The sequence below is a fragment of the Perissodus microlepis genome, chromosome 7, assembly GCF_051167445.1.
Source record: "Perissodus microlepis isolate ML-2025 ecotype Zambia chromosome 7, ASM5116744v1, whole genome shotgun sequence".
Classification (NCBI taxonomy): domain Eukaryota; kingdom Metazoa; phylum Chordata; class Actinopteri; order Cichliformes; family Cichlidae; genus Perissodus; species Perissodus microlepis.
Window position 1 is genome coordinate 61,818,016 of NC_140467.1, and position 14,740 is coordinate 61,832,755.

A 14,740-nucleotide genomic window follows, 5' to 3' on the forward strand; every position below is an offset into this window, starting at 1 on the left:
CCCCATGTAGACGATGCACGACACACGATCAAGGCCAAACTCGGGACGACCCCCAAAACGGTCGCACGACTGAAAAATCGGCTCAAAATGGGCCAAAAATTGCACAGTGTATGCCCAGCATTAGGCTGCCGGGGGATTCCCGTGATCCACTGGGTGCTTCTTCTTCGCCCACTATGTTTAATAGGCCTCTCTGCACTGAATGGTACTTGTTATTAACCTCTGGTTCTCTTCCACAGCATGTCTTTATCCTGTTTTACTTGCCCCTCCCCAACCGGTCGCAGCAGATGGCCGCCCCTCCCTGAGCCTGGTTCTGCTGGAGGTTTCTTCCTGTTAAAAGGGAGTTTTTCCTTCCCACTGTCGCCAAAGTGCTTGCTCATAGGGGGTCATATGATTGTTGGGGTTTTCTTTGTAAGTATACCTTACAATATAAAGCGCCTTGAGGTGACTTTTGCTGTCATTTGGCGCTATATAAATAAAATTGTAAAGCGCTTTGAGTGGTCCCGAAAAGCGCTATATAAATGCAATCCATCATTATTATTATTATTATTAAAATTGAATTAAAAATTGAATAGATGTCACTGTGATGATTTCTTCCCTCCATAGAAAGCTTAGACCCAAATGCAGATTCAATGCACATGGTTAAACTATTTATGAGACTTTGTTTAAAGCGAGGGAATGGAGAACGTGGCTCGAGCTAGGAGTGTCAGCAGAGAGCAGGAACCAGAGGAAAAGCTATCGAGAGACTGAACACCTGGCTCCTGATGGGAACAATCCAACGGGAATTCTGCAACAGAGGGAGAAGAAGTTGAAGTTGAAAGATTTACGCTGTGTCACATGAAAATATTCCTTTGCAGCATTTGATTGAAAATAATTACTTTGATTCCATCACATCTTAAATGAATAGTGCTGGACGGGTAAGGGAGTTTGAGGGTAGGATGAGTATGTTGGCAGAGGAGACCTAAACACAGGGAAAACAAGGTTAAACACAGGGAAGGAGCAAGCCAGAACTGGAGCAGAGGTGAAGCCTAGTTACCACTGGAGATGGCAGAACAAACTGGCGAGGAGTAGCAGGCAGCGCTGGTTTAAGAAGCCCTCCTGCTGATTGTTTGCAGATGAGGCCCAGGTGAGATGCTGGAAACTCCACCTCTGAAGTGTGGACACAGTATCCCGATTCCAAGTGGAAAAGCCCCTCAGACACTTCCATGGTGCATGAGAAGAAGGATGAGAAAGCATTCATTGTCCATCCATCCGTCCGTCAGCGTAATGGCTGAAGGTTTATTCAGATGTAAATATATTACATTTTTAAATAAAGATCATCAGTGTTTTTAATGACACTGCATTTCATTCACGTGTCTCTATTGGACAGTGTTGTAGAAGTCACAGAAGACAGGAATCAGTTCCAGCTTGGCCTGACGTTTGATCACTAGTGTCCTGTTTCGTATTTGAGAAAAGAGACATACGACTGAAGGTCCATAGTGCGTCAAAACAATGATTTTATTAAAACACATATATGTGGTGAAGATGGGCTCTGCAAAACATCAGCCTCGATCTCCCCAGAACAGTACACGGGTGTGATATTTATACATATGATGACAAGTAATATGCGTCACCGCAGATGCATGTTCCAGTAACTCCAGCCTGGACATATTCTAAAAAAGAACAGTTACTTCCTCTCCCACCCACCAGATGCTTCCTGTTATTCCACTCTCTGGGCTTATCAGAACTAAACTGTCACGTATGCAGGTAAACAACTTTTGGAGTCAGTTTCTAAATACTGTATATTCAGGCAAACTGTGTGTCTGTGTTAACCTTAGTGCATGACCTCCCTCTGCGTCATCTGTTACCAGGCAAACTTCAATGCAGCAAGCTGCTGAATGCACACACACAGGCCTATACAACATGTATCATATGTGGTAAATTGTACTGTAAGCATGTAGGCAACCTTTCAATAGCTGTGCTTTGCTCCATAGATCAGTCGAACTCGCGTCGGCTGTAGCTTCAAACCATTAATTAACTTGACCGAGCTTCAACTCTTTAATAAGCACAAAAAGGCAATATGTGTGTATATAAGATTATTATGTAATTATACTAACACCTGAAATACAGACTTTAATATAACATCAACAGTTTCAATAAATGTTTCAATGAAATGATAATGATAAATCATAAATGATGCAACAGTAATAATAATGATTATGAATAGTAACAGTAAAATAATATTTCATCCCGACACTAGTGATGTGCGATACCACTGATTTCCTTTCCGATCCGATACCAAGTAAAATTCAGGGTGGTATCGACGGTACTGATCCGATACTTTGTACAAAAACTTTACTCTTTTATTGTATCTCAAATTATAGCGTCATAATCATTACAGGACATCAGATTACTTGTTCTTATCACTTAATAATGCAGAATTCATCATATAGAAATACAAAACCTGAAGTTGTGCGCTATTTGAACACCTTGCCTGCCTGCAGCACTAAAGGACTCCGTGAGAGACGTCTGTCTCGCCCTAGCAGCACCTGTCCTTCTCCTCCTCTTCAGTTCGCCTCAACATACGCTCGTCATATTCTGTGATATGATTTACTCTGAGGTGTTTGACAAGGTTGGTGGTGTTGCCACAACACCTCACTTTCTTGCCACATGTATCGCAAACCACGTCTCGGCTGTTTGTGGATGTAAAATACGTGCACACATGACTCCAGTTACGCTCAGCCATTGTTGTGAGTGCGCACGCCAGAGGCTGCCACACATTTATACAGCCGTATTTCACACATGGCTATAAAAGGCGGACGAGGGAGTAGTTCTTTCCAATGTAGACAATCCGAATGATAGTTTCTTTCCACTGTGTTCCTGTTTATGAAAAACTACAATTTTACCCAAAATGATTAAAATATCGATATTTTAATGTGGAAACCTTCTGTTTCCACATCTGGACTTTCTGTTGCTGCTGTGAAACTTTCTTTGAAGTGGCTCATCAAAGTTGTAATTGATAATCAATTCCCGCACAATGTGAGAATCCAATCAATTTGCTTATCAGGGGAAAGGTGTGATTTTTTTTAGGACACAGGAGCCTAACATTAACCGGTTTAATCTTAGCTTATTTCCATAAGAAGAAAAACATAGTGAGAAAGAGATCACCAAAATATACATGTACAAATGTGAAATGGTCATATGTAGTGTGAAAGAGCTATTTGACATCTTTAACCTCCTAGGACCTGCCGTCCACATATGTGGACATCGCATTTTGGTTTATTTAGACCAAAATACTCAATTTTGCTCTACAAGGGCCTGATATCCATTTACGGGGACATTATACTGCTACAGTTCTATCAAAATTTTAAATCAATATCTTCACGTGTGGCTTCGATTTTCCATAAAAACAAAAATAAGGTAAAAAAAATAATAATCAGGTAATTCTTTGTTTTTACATTCATTGGACCCAATCAGCCCAAATATCAAAGACAAATTAAAAATGCATGCTGTGGAAGAGTTTGGGTCTTAGGAGGTGTTGTGGAAATTTTAATTACCAAAGCCTGCAGACACGATGAGTTGTAACAACACCTTTATTTCAGCTATCTTATGCATAAGGAGGGACGTCAGTCAGGGGGCACTGAAAGTCGTCTCTGACAATGAACAGTTCAGGTCCCTTTTATACACAGTCGCAGAACAAAAGGCTTTTACAGTTGCAGTTCACACCTTGGCTCTAAACAGAAAGACTCTCTATCACCTGTGTGAATCTCCCCCACTCTGGGGTCAAAGCCTTCCTGTGTGAGCTTCCGTATCCTGGGAGACATTCACCAGTTTCTCACCGTCTGTTTCCCAGCGTGAATGAGGTGTGAACCAGGCATACTAAACTAAGTAACATGAAAGCATTTCATCAAGACAATACATTAAAGAGAGATCCCACAACCCATACTAAACTAAGTAACATGAAAGCAAGACAATACATTAAAGGACAATACACTAAAGAGAAATCCCACAACAGAGGTTAAATTCAAAGTAATGTATAAATCCACTTCCATAAAACATGAAAAGGCGGAGCAGCGATGCCCATCTCAGCCAGTGTATGATGGTGGGGCAAGATGGCAGCTTCCACAACATGACGCCAGCTCCTATGTATTTTTAGTAGATAAATGATACGTTTATGACAATGTATCAATTTGTTGGAAGATGTAATTACACCTTAATTATGTAATTAGAAGCAAAAATGATTCTTTTTTTAATCAAATCACCTCAAAAAATTACTGTACTTAATTTCTAATTGATTCTTTACCTCTAAAAGGGGTGGCTGTGGCTCAGGAGGTGGAGCAGCTCATCTACTAATCAGATGGTTTTTGGGTGGATCCCTGGCTGCTCCAGACTGCATGCTAACTGTCCTTGGGCAAGACATTAACCCCAAGTCACTCTCTGATGCATTCATCAGAGTGTGAATGTGTGTGAATGTTAGATAGAAAGCACAGAAAAAGGGCTTCTATGAACAGGTGTGAATGAGGCAACCTGTATAGAGCGCTTTGAATGTTCAGGTAGAGTAGAAAAGCACTGTAAAAATTTCTCTGTGTTGATTTCTTTTAGTTGGATCACTTGTGCCTGAAGACGAGCCTGCATGGCTTGTTCTCGTGACTCTGAAGGATATCACAGAACTCGTCGTGTCCCCTGTGCATAGTGATGACTCTCTGGCTTTTTTGGAAAGCAAAATTATAGAGCACAGACAGCGATACCAGGCACTGTTTCCTGATGTTAAGCTACCACCAAAACACCATTATTTGGAGCACTATCCACAGATGATTAGGTTTTTTGGTCCAGTTGTTTGGCTGTGGACAATGCGTTTCGAGGCCAAACACAGCTTTTTCAAGCAGGTCATCAGACACACAAGCTGCTTTAAGAATGTGCCTCTCTCCTTAGCCTCAAAGCATCAGATGATAATAGCTTACCATCTAAGCTCCCCATCTCTTGGCAAGTCTGAACTAGAGGTCTCGGCTGTATCAACTTTTCCAGTGGATTTGCTTAAAGAGGAGATGGCTAGAGTCATTAGGCAAACATTCCCTGACATTCTAGAGATAAACCTTGCACAGTGTGTGACAATAAAGGGCAGAACTTATAGGAAGGGAATGGTACTGGCCCACAGGGCAGCTGGTGGGTTGCCAGAATTCTGTGAAATAAACCACATCTGCATTGTAAACCAGAGCATATTCTACATTGTCAGAGAGCTTGGTGGCTGGTACAGGGAGCACTACAGAGTTTTTGAGCTCAACCCAGTATCTGCAAGAATATTCACTCTTGTTTCACTCCGTGAACTCCTTGACACTTATCCACTGGTTGACTACAAGATCGGATCAGTCCGCATGGTGACTTTAAAAAGGCATATAGAAATAAAAGGTGTGCAAATATTTGTAATGAGTTCAGTCACATGTATTTCACTAGATACATTCTATCTTTTTTTTTTTTTTGTATATCTGACCTTTTATAACCGACTGATATGTATGGATAACTGTATGAAGACTAAACTGAAATTATTCTTTCTGGGTGTCTGATGTATTTTATTTTTTTGTCTACAGAATAGCTGCTTGAAATGGGGACCCCTGTGATCCTAAAGATCATCTTGACTGATGGAACCTGTCAAAGGCTCACTCTCTCCATTGGACCACCTGAATCAATTGAGGATCTCATTGTTGAAGTCAAGAGACAGTGTGGTCTTCAGGGCAATTTCAGACTTCAGTTTATGGATTCCTTGTTTGGGAATGAGTTCCTTAATCTTACCTCAGTTTCAGAAGTGGCAGACAGAGGGACTCTTAAAGTTATTGACATGTCAAGACCCACCACTATGCAGCATGAGGATTATATCATTCTTGATCCTGTCCAGGACTCCGAAGCCCTCAGCTGTTCCTCTGTTAACGATTCTTCGTACCTGTCTGGTGGATCTGTGGACACGGATGTGTTGTCATCAAGTGAGTCAACAAGCTGACGATCTTCTTGGCCTGCTGTCTTTTATGTGCCCAAGTTTTCGTATGATGCTGAATTACAACTTCAGCAGGCAAAAATTGCGTACAATCAGAATGGAACTGCACTTATTCCAGATCCCAAGTTGAAGTCAGCCATCCTTGACGGTTTGGTGCAGGAAATTGTGAAGTATAAAGTGTATGTCAGTGATAAAGAAATGGATCAAGTAGTTCAGAGTCTGATCAAGAAGCATCCCTGTCTAACTGAGACAGGCTCCAACACTGGATTTGGAGGATGGAAGACCAGTTTAAAATATAAACTCTCAAACTATCGCACCCAGCTACGAAAACTGGGCTGCCCAGAGGTGACCGTAAACTCTCTAAAGAACAAACCTGTTGGAAGATGCAGTGCAGCCTTTGGTGTCAAAAAAGCAAAGAGGGGAGAAGTTAACTTTTGCCCAACATACCCACCAGAAGAAACTGAGGAGAGCCTAGAGGCAATGCGGAAAACTTTACTCTTGGACATAAAGAAGAAGAACAACAGAGAGTTGTTGAAATTCAAGATGGAAAAGACTTTTGCCTACAGAAGACATGAAGTTGTTCGTGATGCACCAATGGTAGAAGCTTTCATGGCAAGATGGCCTGCTCTATTTGATGTCCATGAGGTAAAGTTTGACTCATACCGGGAGTTCTTGGAAGAGGTGTTAAGCTAAAATACTTTAGGCACATTTAACCGCCCATTTCTTCAGCATTGGTGATTGTGGCCTTCTTCCTGGTGTTAAACATTTGAAGCTCACTCTTTTGTGCTGATGTTTTCAGATCAATGCTGAGTTTAAAAGAATTACCACAATCCCCCTTCAATCAAAGTTCCTGTCTCAGATGGATCTCCACTTAGACAACCTGGTGAAGCTGTTCAAAAGAAGAGGAGGACAGCTTGGACAAAGACTGAAAAAAATTGTGGCACAAATGGATAATGTAAGTGATAAAGCCTTAACACAACTATGACCCCTTTTGGACAAAACTTTTAATTGTGGAAAATTGTAAATGTTTTCCAATGATAAATGCTCTCATCTTGTACTACTTGTACATCTGCTTGTTTTTGTTTTAATCTTTACTTTGTCAACTTTATTAGTATGTGTGCCTTTACTTTGAAAGCATTCATGTAAAGTACAGTACTAAAACCTAAAATCAATGAGAAGGGCTGACTGAAGATACTAATCACACAAATTTAATTTCAGTGTGAAGATGTTGATGCTGGACGTGAGTGTGTCATTAAGGGAGTGTGTATCTACATGGGTGAAGATCCTGACAACCTTATCCGGGAGTATGTGGTAAGTACTTGGGGTATTTTATTTTATTTTATTTATTTATTTATTTATTTTTTTGGGGGGGGGGTTGACTTTCACCAGTACATCATATTGCTCACTTGCCATGGATTGAGTAACATGACTTCTTTTATTTTATTTATTTATGTATTTTTTACAGGACATGGATGAAGACGCCATCAATGAGGCCATCGAAGACACCACTGTTGGAATTTATCTTCTTAAAGAACAAGCTTCAGCAGATGAACAAGAAGACATTGGAGTTGTCCTTGAAGGCATCAGGGTGGTGAAGAATTTGGATAATGTAGCATTTGCTGTGGTAATGCTATTTGGACTCATGTATGCACTAAACCTTGCCTACCCTGCTGACCTCCGCTACACCTTTGAGGTTTTCCAGAAGGTTTTCATGGAACTGGATGGAGCTAAACTCTCCAACAAAGTTCTTGCTCTCAAAAACCGTCTGTTTCATTGAAGAGTCAAAGACTGCACTTCAGCAATTCTTTACTGAACACAAAACGAAAAACTGCAATGTTATACTGCTGATACTGTTTGTTTGGGTTTTTTTTGTTGTTGTTGTTTTTTCTCATGTGACTGCACTTCAAGGTGACACTTTTTTTTTCTTTTGGTGGTATTGTATTGCGAGAAATGTTTACAGAGGTTTTTTAGCAATGTGCTCTGGGTCAACCTTTACATCCTGCTTATACGTTCAAAAGGAAGATTCCTTTAGGTGTTTGGTATTATGTGACAGTGTCATTTAAGCTTCAATTTAGTAAAAAAAATTCTGTACAGCTAAAAACAAAATGTGATATGTATGAAGATATATCTTATCCTTAATAGCAGCTTGCTGCCTCTTTGAGTTTTGGAAGACCAATCTAAGCTGAAATTGTTCTATATATGTACAGACTTGATCATTCAAAGCAGCTTGCTGGTTTCTGTCTCTTAAACTCCAGGTAACAGGAGTTGTAGAAATGTTAAATGCAAAAAAAAGTTATATTTGTGTAAGCCTGTTTGTTCATGGATGCTTTTTGATTCTTTTTCCAAGTAGGCTTAATTTAGTTTCAAACTTTAATTGTGAAATTAAATACAAATATGTGTAAGATGACAGGATCATTAATAAGCACTTATTTGTAGCTTTCTTGTATTGCTGCTAAGGTCAGTTTTGAGGGGAAATATTTACAAATGTTTTAAATCTTTCTTTCAGTTATATCTGCAGGCAATCTCTAAAACTGTGTAACAAGTTTATATGCTTGCTGTTTTCACTGCTGTTAAAATAAAGGTGAACTTTTCAGCACTCACATTTTTTTTTGCCTTTTTTTGTCAATAACATTTAGTTTATATTTACATTATTATATTGTACATAGGCAAGAAACCAAGGACTGAATTTTTATGAAGTTGACTTAAAATAATTAAGTAGGATTTAAAGCCACAATTTGTGTTGCAGGAACATAATTATAATGCCTTTATGTTACACAATTTCATTAAGTACCACTCACAATCAAAAATACGTTGGTGTTAAACTTTAAAATGTATCAACATTACGTAATACATTGATATTTTGGTAACAGATAAACAGTATGTACATCGAACATGATTTTTTTTTAAAAATCTGATGTGAATGAAATACTTTGGCTTTACAAGTAATTATTACTTGTTGGAAAGTGGAAAATTAAGTCAGTCATACTTATTCATATTATGTGGGACCGATGTACACAATAAAATCAAGTAAATTGAAAGAACTTTTTTTTTCAGTGTAGGGAGCCTAAAACTGACATCAAACAACAACAATACAAGACACAAAAAACCAGGTAGAAGTCCCGGGACCATGACATGCAGGTGGTTACATATGGTTAAAATGATTCAAATGCAGTAAGTATGCACGTTTCTCATATCAGTATAGTCCATAACTGGATTATTGTCTGTAGCCCACATGATTAAACACTTTAGTTACATAAAACATGTGAGTTTAGATTTTATCTACTGTATAGCCTGTATAGGAAATTAATATGTAGCCCAATAAGTATAAAATCCAGAAAGCTACACAACATGGGGCGGTTCATTTACAAACACAGGTCTAACTTGAGTTTCACACAGTTTTTATTAGAACACAATCAAATTGTTAAATGCTTAAAGTACACAAAATGTCAGAAATCTGCACCGTCATGAACAGAAATTTAAAGCTAATTTTTCGTGATTTGTTGATTAACCCTCCGAGGTCTAAATCCCACATTGTGCACATCAACATCACAGATTTGTACAAATAAAGTTTATAACAAAGACATGTTAAATATTAAGCTCTGGAAACAGCTTGTTGTTGTTGTTTGGAACATGTTGTTTTGTTGCCATAGCGATGCCTCCAGGGAAAAATTAGGGAGCAGAGCAAGAATGAGACCATATTAGTGGATATATGTTTGATAACTTTGCCTAACAACCATAAAGAAATGTTTTATATTTTGTGTGTTATTGAGCTTTAATCCTGCATGAAGGCCAAGATGAATCTCTTAGAGTAGAACTTTACAGGAACTATTAGAATAAATAAAAATAATAACACATTGACTGCTTTAGTCTTTTAGATTCACTTCTGTCTGTTTTTTTTGTCTCCATTTAAAAGATATCAAACTCTGAGCAAACAACTTGATGTAAAAAGAATCTCTGCACATTCCGCAGTCTTTGCTGCTAAAGTGACATCACAGCATTTAAGCATGTTTTGAATGAAAACATCAGCATATGAACACAAAACTGAAGAGACACTGCAACCGTATGAAAGCAGACCACTATTTAGTGACATTTAGACGTTTCCCTGAGGATTAACTGCTCTGTAATTTACCAAGAACTAAAGTAAGCTCAAATTTCAGTTTATAAACTTAAGATCATTTACTTAAATATATAAAGCCGGATTTTCCTGCTTGCCAGGACAGTATTTATGTACTTTACATTGTGCAAGACTAGACTATATTTTCCATCATAGAGAGGATGATGTGGATCTATTATTCAGGAAAACAAATGAAGACTTAACTATTTGTCAGCTGATGTAATATTTGACAAATTATACATAAATTAGAAAATGTTCTTAATCATATCTGAGTGACAGAAGCTCTTTTTAACACGATTATTTCTGAGATTACTTTGTTCATTTAGGAAAATAGAGAAGACTTTTGTTCTCAAACAAACTATTAGAATTTCTGAGAAACTGAGGCTGCGTCCACATGTACACGGCTGTTTTTGAAAGCGCAGCTTTGTCTCTGCATTTGGGCCTTTCGTCCACACCTAAACAGCAGATTGAGTCACTGAAAGGTGAGATTTTTAAAAACTCCTGCCAGGGTGGAGATTTTTGAAAACGACGTTTTTGTGTTTAGGTGTGGACGAGGAAAGCGGACATTTACTCAGGCAATGTCAAAAGTGTGCGCCGCTGTTGACGCTGTGGCCACGTTAGTGTTTACATGAGATCAATTTCTACAATGGCGGATGTAGACAACATACTGTGTCTGTTAATCTTAGTATCTGCAGTTTTTACACACTTACATATACACACACAGTTACTGTGCCTCCATTTAGAAACACAGAGGCATCAGAGTGCGCATCAGACGTGGATTCTACATTCAACACAGTCGGTTTGGAATAAATGTAATTTAAAAAAATGACATTTATGTACGCTATATGCATTTTGTCCATTCCAAAGTTGTGAGTCTGTTCCAGCCAAAATGCTGTCTTTAGTTATTAACATTTGAAACGATGAAGGCAAGTGAAAGTAACACAAAATTAGCTGCTTTTCCAGAAAAAGACAAAAACTTTTCAGAAGTACGTAAGGTTTTGTGAGGTTTTCCCACCCAGGCTTCTAGACTTCTGATTGGCCAACATTTCTACACGGTTAAGATTTGGCGTGTTCTTGACAGCGTTTCACTTTGTTTTTAGCGTTTACATGTGGAAGGAGATATTTTTTCAAAACTGCACATGTGGACTGGATTTTTTTTAAACGAAAAAGGAAAACGTGCGTTTTCAAACATAGGCGTGTACGTTCGGACGCAGCCTAAAGTCATCACAAAAAAAGCAAATTCTCTGAACATTCTGAGTTGAGGTTTACTGATCATTGTTGTTTTGTGTTCCTTGTAGTCAAAATGAGTGGAAGAGGAGATGGATCACAAAATAACCGTAATGGTAAGCACATGTGCTCAGTCTTGAAATTGATGAAAAACAGATTTTCAGCAGATAGTTATGAATGCTAATTAAAAGATTAAATGATCTTGCAGGCCGACAGGTTAACCCACAAAGGTTTTCAAGTGGAGATCAGGAACATGCTAACCGACCAGCTAACCAACCAGCTAACCAACCAGCTAACGAAGATATTGGTGGACTCCGGGGCTTCGTGGTCGATCGTTATCGTGCTCTCCGTGATATTTGTCGGAGGCTGGATGCGCTAATAGCTTCAGTATTGAATCAATATGACGATTACCTTTACGATGACTATGTCAATTACAACAATGTCAACATTCAAAATAATAATGTGAGGGACAATAATGCCAATGCTGACAACAATGAACAGCATGAGGATCATAATGCTGTTGTTGTCGGTGGCATTGAAAATGAGGATTCTGATGAGGCATTTGAAGACTGTGAGGATGTTCACCAGTACATCCCAGAAGAGGACCCTCAGCCAGGTGTTTCCAGGAGGAGGTCTAGAGAGATGGATGAAGAAGATGTGGAACCAAACAAAAGAATCAGATGGAGCGAGGAGTTTTCTGATGATGACTCTGACTTCTTCTCTGCTTGCGACACTGATAGCGAGGGCTGTCCTCATGTTGGTAATATTGCCGATGAGGACATCAATCAGCAGGTAACAGAAGAAGAAGCACAGCCTGGTGGATCCACGAAAAGGTCCAGAGAGGAAGATGTTGACGAAGAAGGTCGTAATAGCAAAAAATCCAGGCTTGCACACTCTGATTCGGGGACCAGCTCAACTGTGTACGACCACTCTGAGAGCAGCAGTGATGAACTTTTTGAAGATGCGCACGAAGAGCTTGACAACCATGAAGCTGGAGGCTCGAGGAAGCGTTCCCGAGAGGATTTTGAGGAAGAAGAGGAATACTTGCCTGTGTGCAAATTTCGGAGGTGTTCAACTGAGTCCACCAGCAGCAGTGATGAAGACTAAGACTATTTCGACGGGTTTCTTCAGTATCCTTTTAGTAGGCTGATGGGCTACTCAGGTGACCCTGAATCCTCCATGCTGCAATAAGCTGGGCATACACTGTGCTGCGATTTTTTTCAGTCGCGTTATTCAGCTCCTGCTCAAACTGTACGATTGACTCGCAGGGGTGAGAAGTTTGTGCCGTGGCTTGTGTCCAGATGACACGCCGCACCGCCGTTCTACTCCGTCTTTTCACTCTCATTTCTGCGTTTGCGCGTGCGCAGTGTGAGACGCTGTGACACCCTCGGGACGACCGACAGGATTTCAAACAGGTTTGATTTTCTTACGAGCAAACGATTGATGATCGGGAGCTGGTCGTGAGGCGTTAATCGCTTCTCGTTACCCCATGTAGACGATGCACGACACACGATCAAGGCCAAACTCGGGACGACCCCCAAAACGGTCGCACGACTGAAAAATCGGCTCAAAATGGGCCAAAAATCGCACAGTGTATGCCCAGCATTAGGCTGCCGGGGGATTCCCGTGATCCACTGGGTGCTTCTTCTTCGCCCACTATGTTTAATAGGCCTCTCTGCACTGAATGGTACTTGTTATTAACCTCTGGTTCTCTTCCACAGCATGTCTTTATCCTGTTTTACTTGCCCCTCCCCAACCGGTCGCAGCAGATGGCCGCCCCTCCCTGAGCCTGGTTCTGCTGGAGGTTTCTTCCTGTTAAAAGGGAGTTTTTCCTTCCCACTGTCGCCAAAGTGCTTGCTCATAGGGGGTCATATGATTGTTGGGGTTTTCTTTGTAAGTATACCTTACAATATAAAGCGCCTTGAGGTGACTGTTGCTGTCATTTGGCGCTCTATAAATAAAATTGTAAAGCGCTTTGAGGGGTCCCGAAAAGCGCTATATAAATGCAATCCATCATTATTATTATTATTATTAAAATTGAATTAAAAATTGAATAGATGTCACTGTGATGATTTCTTCCCTCCATAGAAAGCTTAGACCCAAATGCAGATTCAATGCACATGGTTAAACTATTTATGAGACTTTGTTTAAAGAGAGGGAATGGAGAACGTGGCTCGAGCTAGGAGTGTCAGCAGAGAGCAGGAACCAGAGGAAAAGCTATCGAGAGACTGAACACCTGGCTCCTGATGGGAACAAGCCAACGGGAATTCTGCAACAGAGGGAGAAGAAGTTGAAGTTGAAAGATTTACGCTGTGTCACATGAAAATATTCCTTTGCAGCATTTGATTGAAAATAATTACTTTGATTCCATCACATCTTAAATGAATAGTGCTGGACGGGTAAGGGAGTTTGAGGGTAGGATGAGTATGTTGGCAGAGGAGACCTAAACACAGGGAAAACAAGGTTAAACACAGGGAAGGAGCAAGCCAGAACTGGAGCAGAGGTGAAGCCTAGTTACCACTGGAGATGGCAGAACAAACTGGCGAGGAGTAGCAGGCAGCGCTGGTTTAAGAAGCCCTCCTGCTGATTGTTTGCAGATGAGGCCCAGGTGAGATGCTGGAAACTCCACCTCTGAAGTGTGGACACAGTATCCCGATTCCAAGTGGAAAAGCCCCTCAGACACTTCCATGGTGCATGAGAAGAAGGATGAGAAAGCATTCATTGTCCATCCATCCGTCCGTCAGCGTAATGCCTGAAGGTTTATTCAGATGTAAATATATTACATTTTTAAATAAAGATCATCAGTGTTTTTAATGACACTGCATTTCATTCACGTGTCTCTATTGGACAGTGTTGTAGAAGTCACAGAAGACAGGAATCAGTTCCAGCTTGGCCTGACGTTTGATCACTAGTGTCCTGTTTCGTATTTGAGAAAAGAGACATACGACTGAAGGTCCATAGTGCGTCAAAACAATGATTTTATTAAAACACATATATGTGGTGAAGATGGGCTCTGCAAAACATCAGCCTCGATCTCCCCAGAACAGTACACGGGTGTGATATTTATACATATGATGACAAGTAATATGCGTCACCGCAGATGCATGTTCCAGTAACTCCAGCCTGGACATATTCTAAAAAAGAACAGTTACTTCCTCTCCCACCCACCAGATGCTTCCTGTTATTCCACTCTCTGGGCTTATCAGAACTAAACTGTCACGTATGCAGGTAAACAACTTTTGGAGTCAGTTTCTAAATACTGTATATTCAGGCAAACTGTGTGTCTGTGTTAACCTTAGTGCATGACCTCCCTCTGCGTCATCTGTTACCAGGCAAACTTCAATGCAGCAAGCTGCTGAATGCACACACACAGGCCTATACAACATGTATCATATGTGGTAAATTGTACTGTAAGCATGTAGGCAACCTTTCAATAG

At 40.2% G+C, this 14,740-nt stretch overlaps 2 protein-coding genes and 1 long non-coding RNA gene across 3 annotated transcripts; 2 read left to right on the forward strand and 1 right to left on the reverse strand.

Annotated features, from left to right (window-relative positions):
* Window positions 1–670: 670 nt before the first annotated feature.
* Window positions 671–1,558, reverse strand: LOC146384505 (uncharacterized). Its single transcript, XR_014800874.1, has 3 exons — window positions 1,034–1,558; window positions 876–958; window positions 671–784 (listed from the first exon to the last, which is right to left on the reverse strand). It is a non-coding gene; the product is annotated as an uncharacterized LOC146384505 (long non-coding RNA).
* Window positions 1,559–6,145: 4,587 nt separating this feature from the next.
* LOC146384506 (uncharacterized) lies at window positions 6,146–7,764 on the forward strand. The gene is made up of 4 exons (XM_084932632.1): window positions 6,146–6,607; window positions 6,762–6,917; window positions 7,181–7,273; window positions 7,428–7,764. Exons 1-4 carry the CDS (start codon window positions 6,161–6,163, stop codon window positions 7,737–7,739), a joined length of 1,008 nt encoding a protein of 335 aa, XP_084788758.1. The 5' UTR covers window positions 6,146–6,160; the 3' UTR covers window positions 7,740–7,764.
* Window positions 7,765–10,929: 3,165 nt separating this feature from the next.
* Window positions 10,930–13,573, forward strand: LOC146384507 (uncharacterized). Its single transcript, XM_084936487.1, has 2 exons — window positions 10,930–11,419; window positions 11,512–13,573. Exons 1-2 carry the CDS (start codon window positions 11,380–11,382, stop codon window positions 12,408–12,410), a joined length of 939 nt encoding a protein of 312 aa, XP_084792613.1. The 5' UTR covers window positions 10,930–11,379; the 3' UTR covers window positions 12,411–13,573.
* Window positions 13,574–14,740: the final 1,167 nt, after the last annotated feature.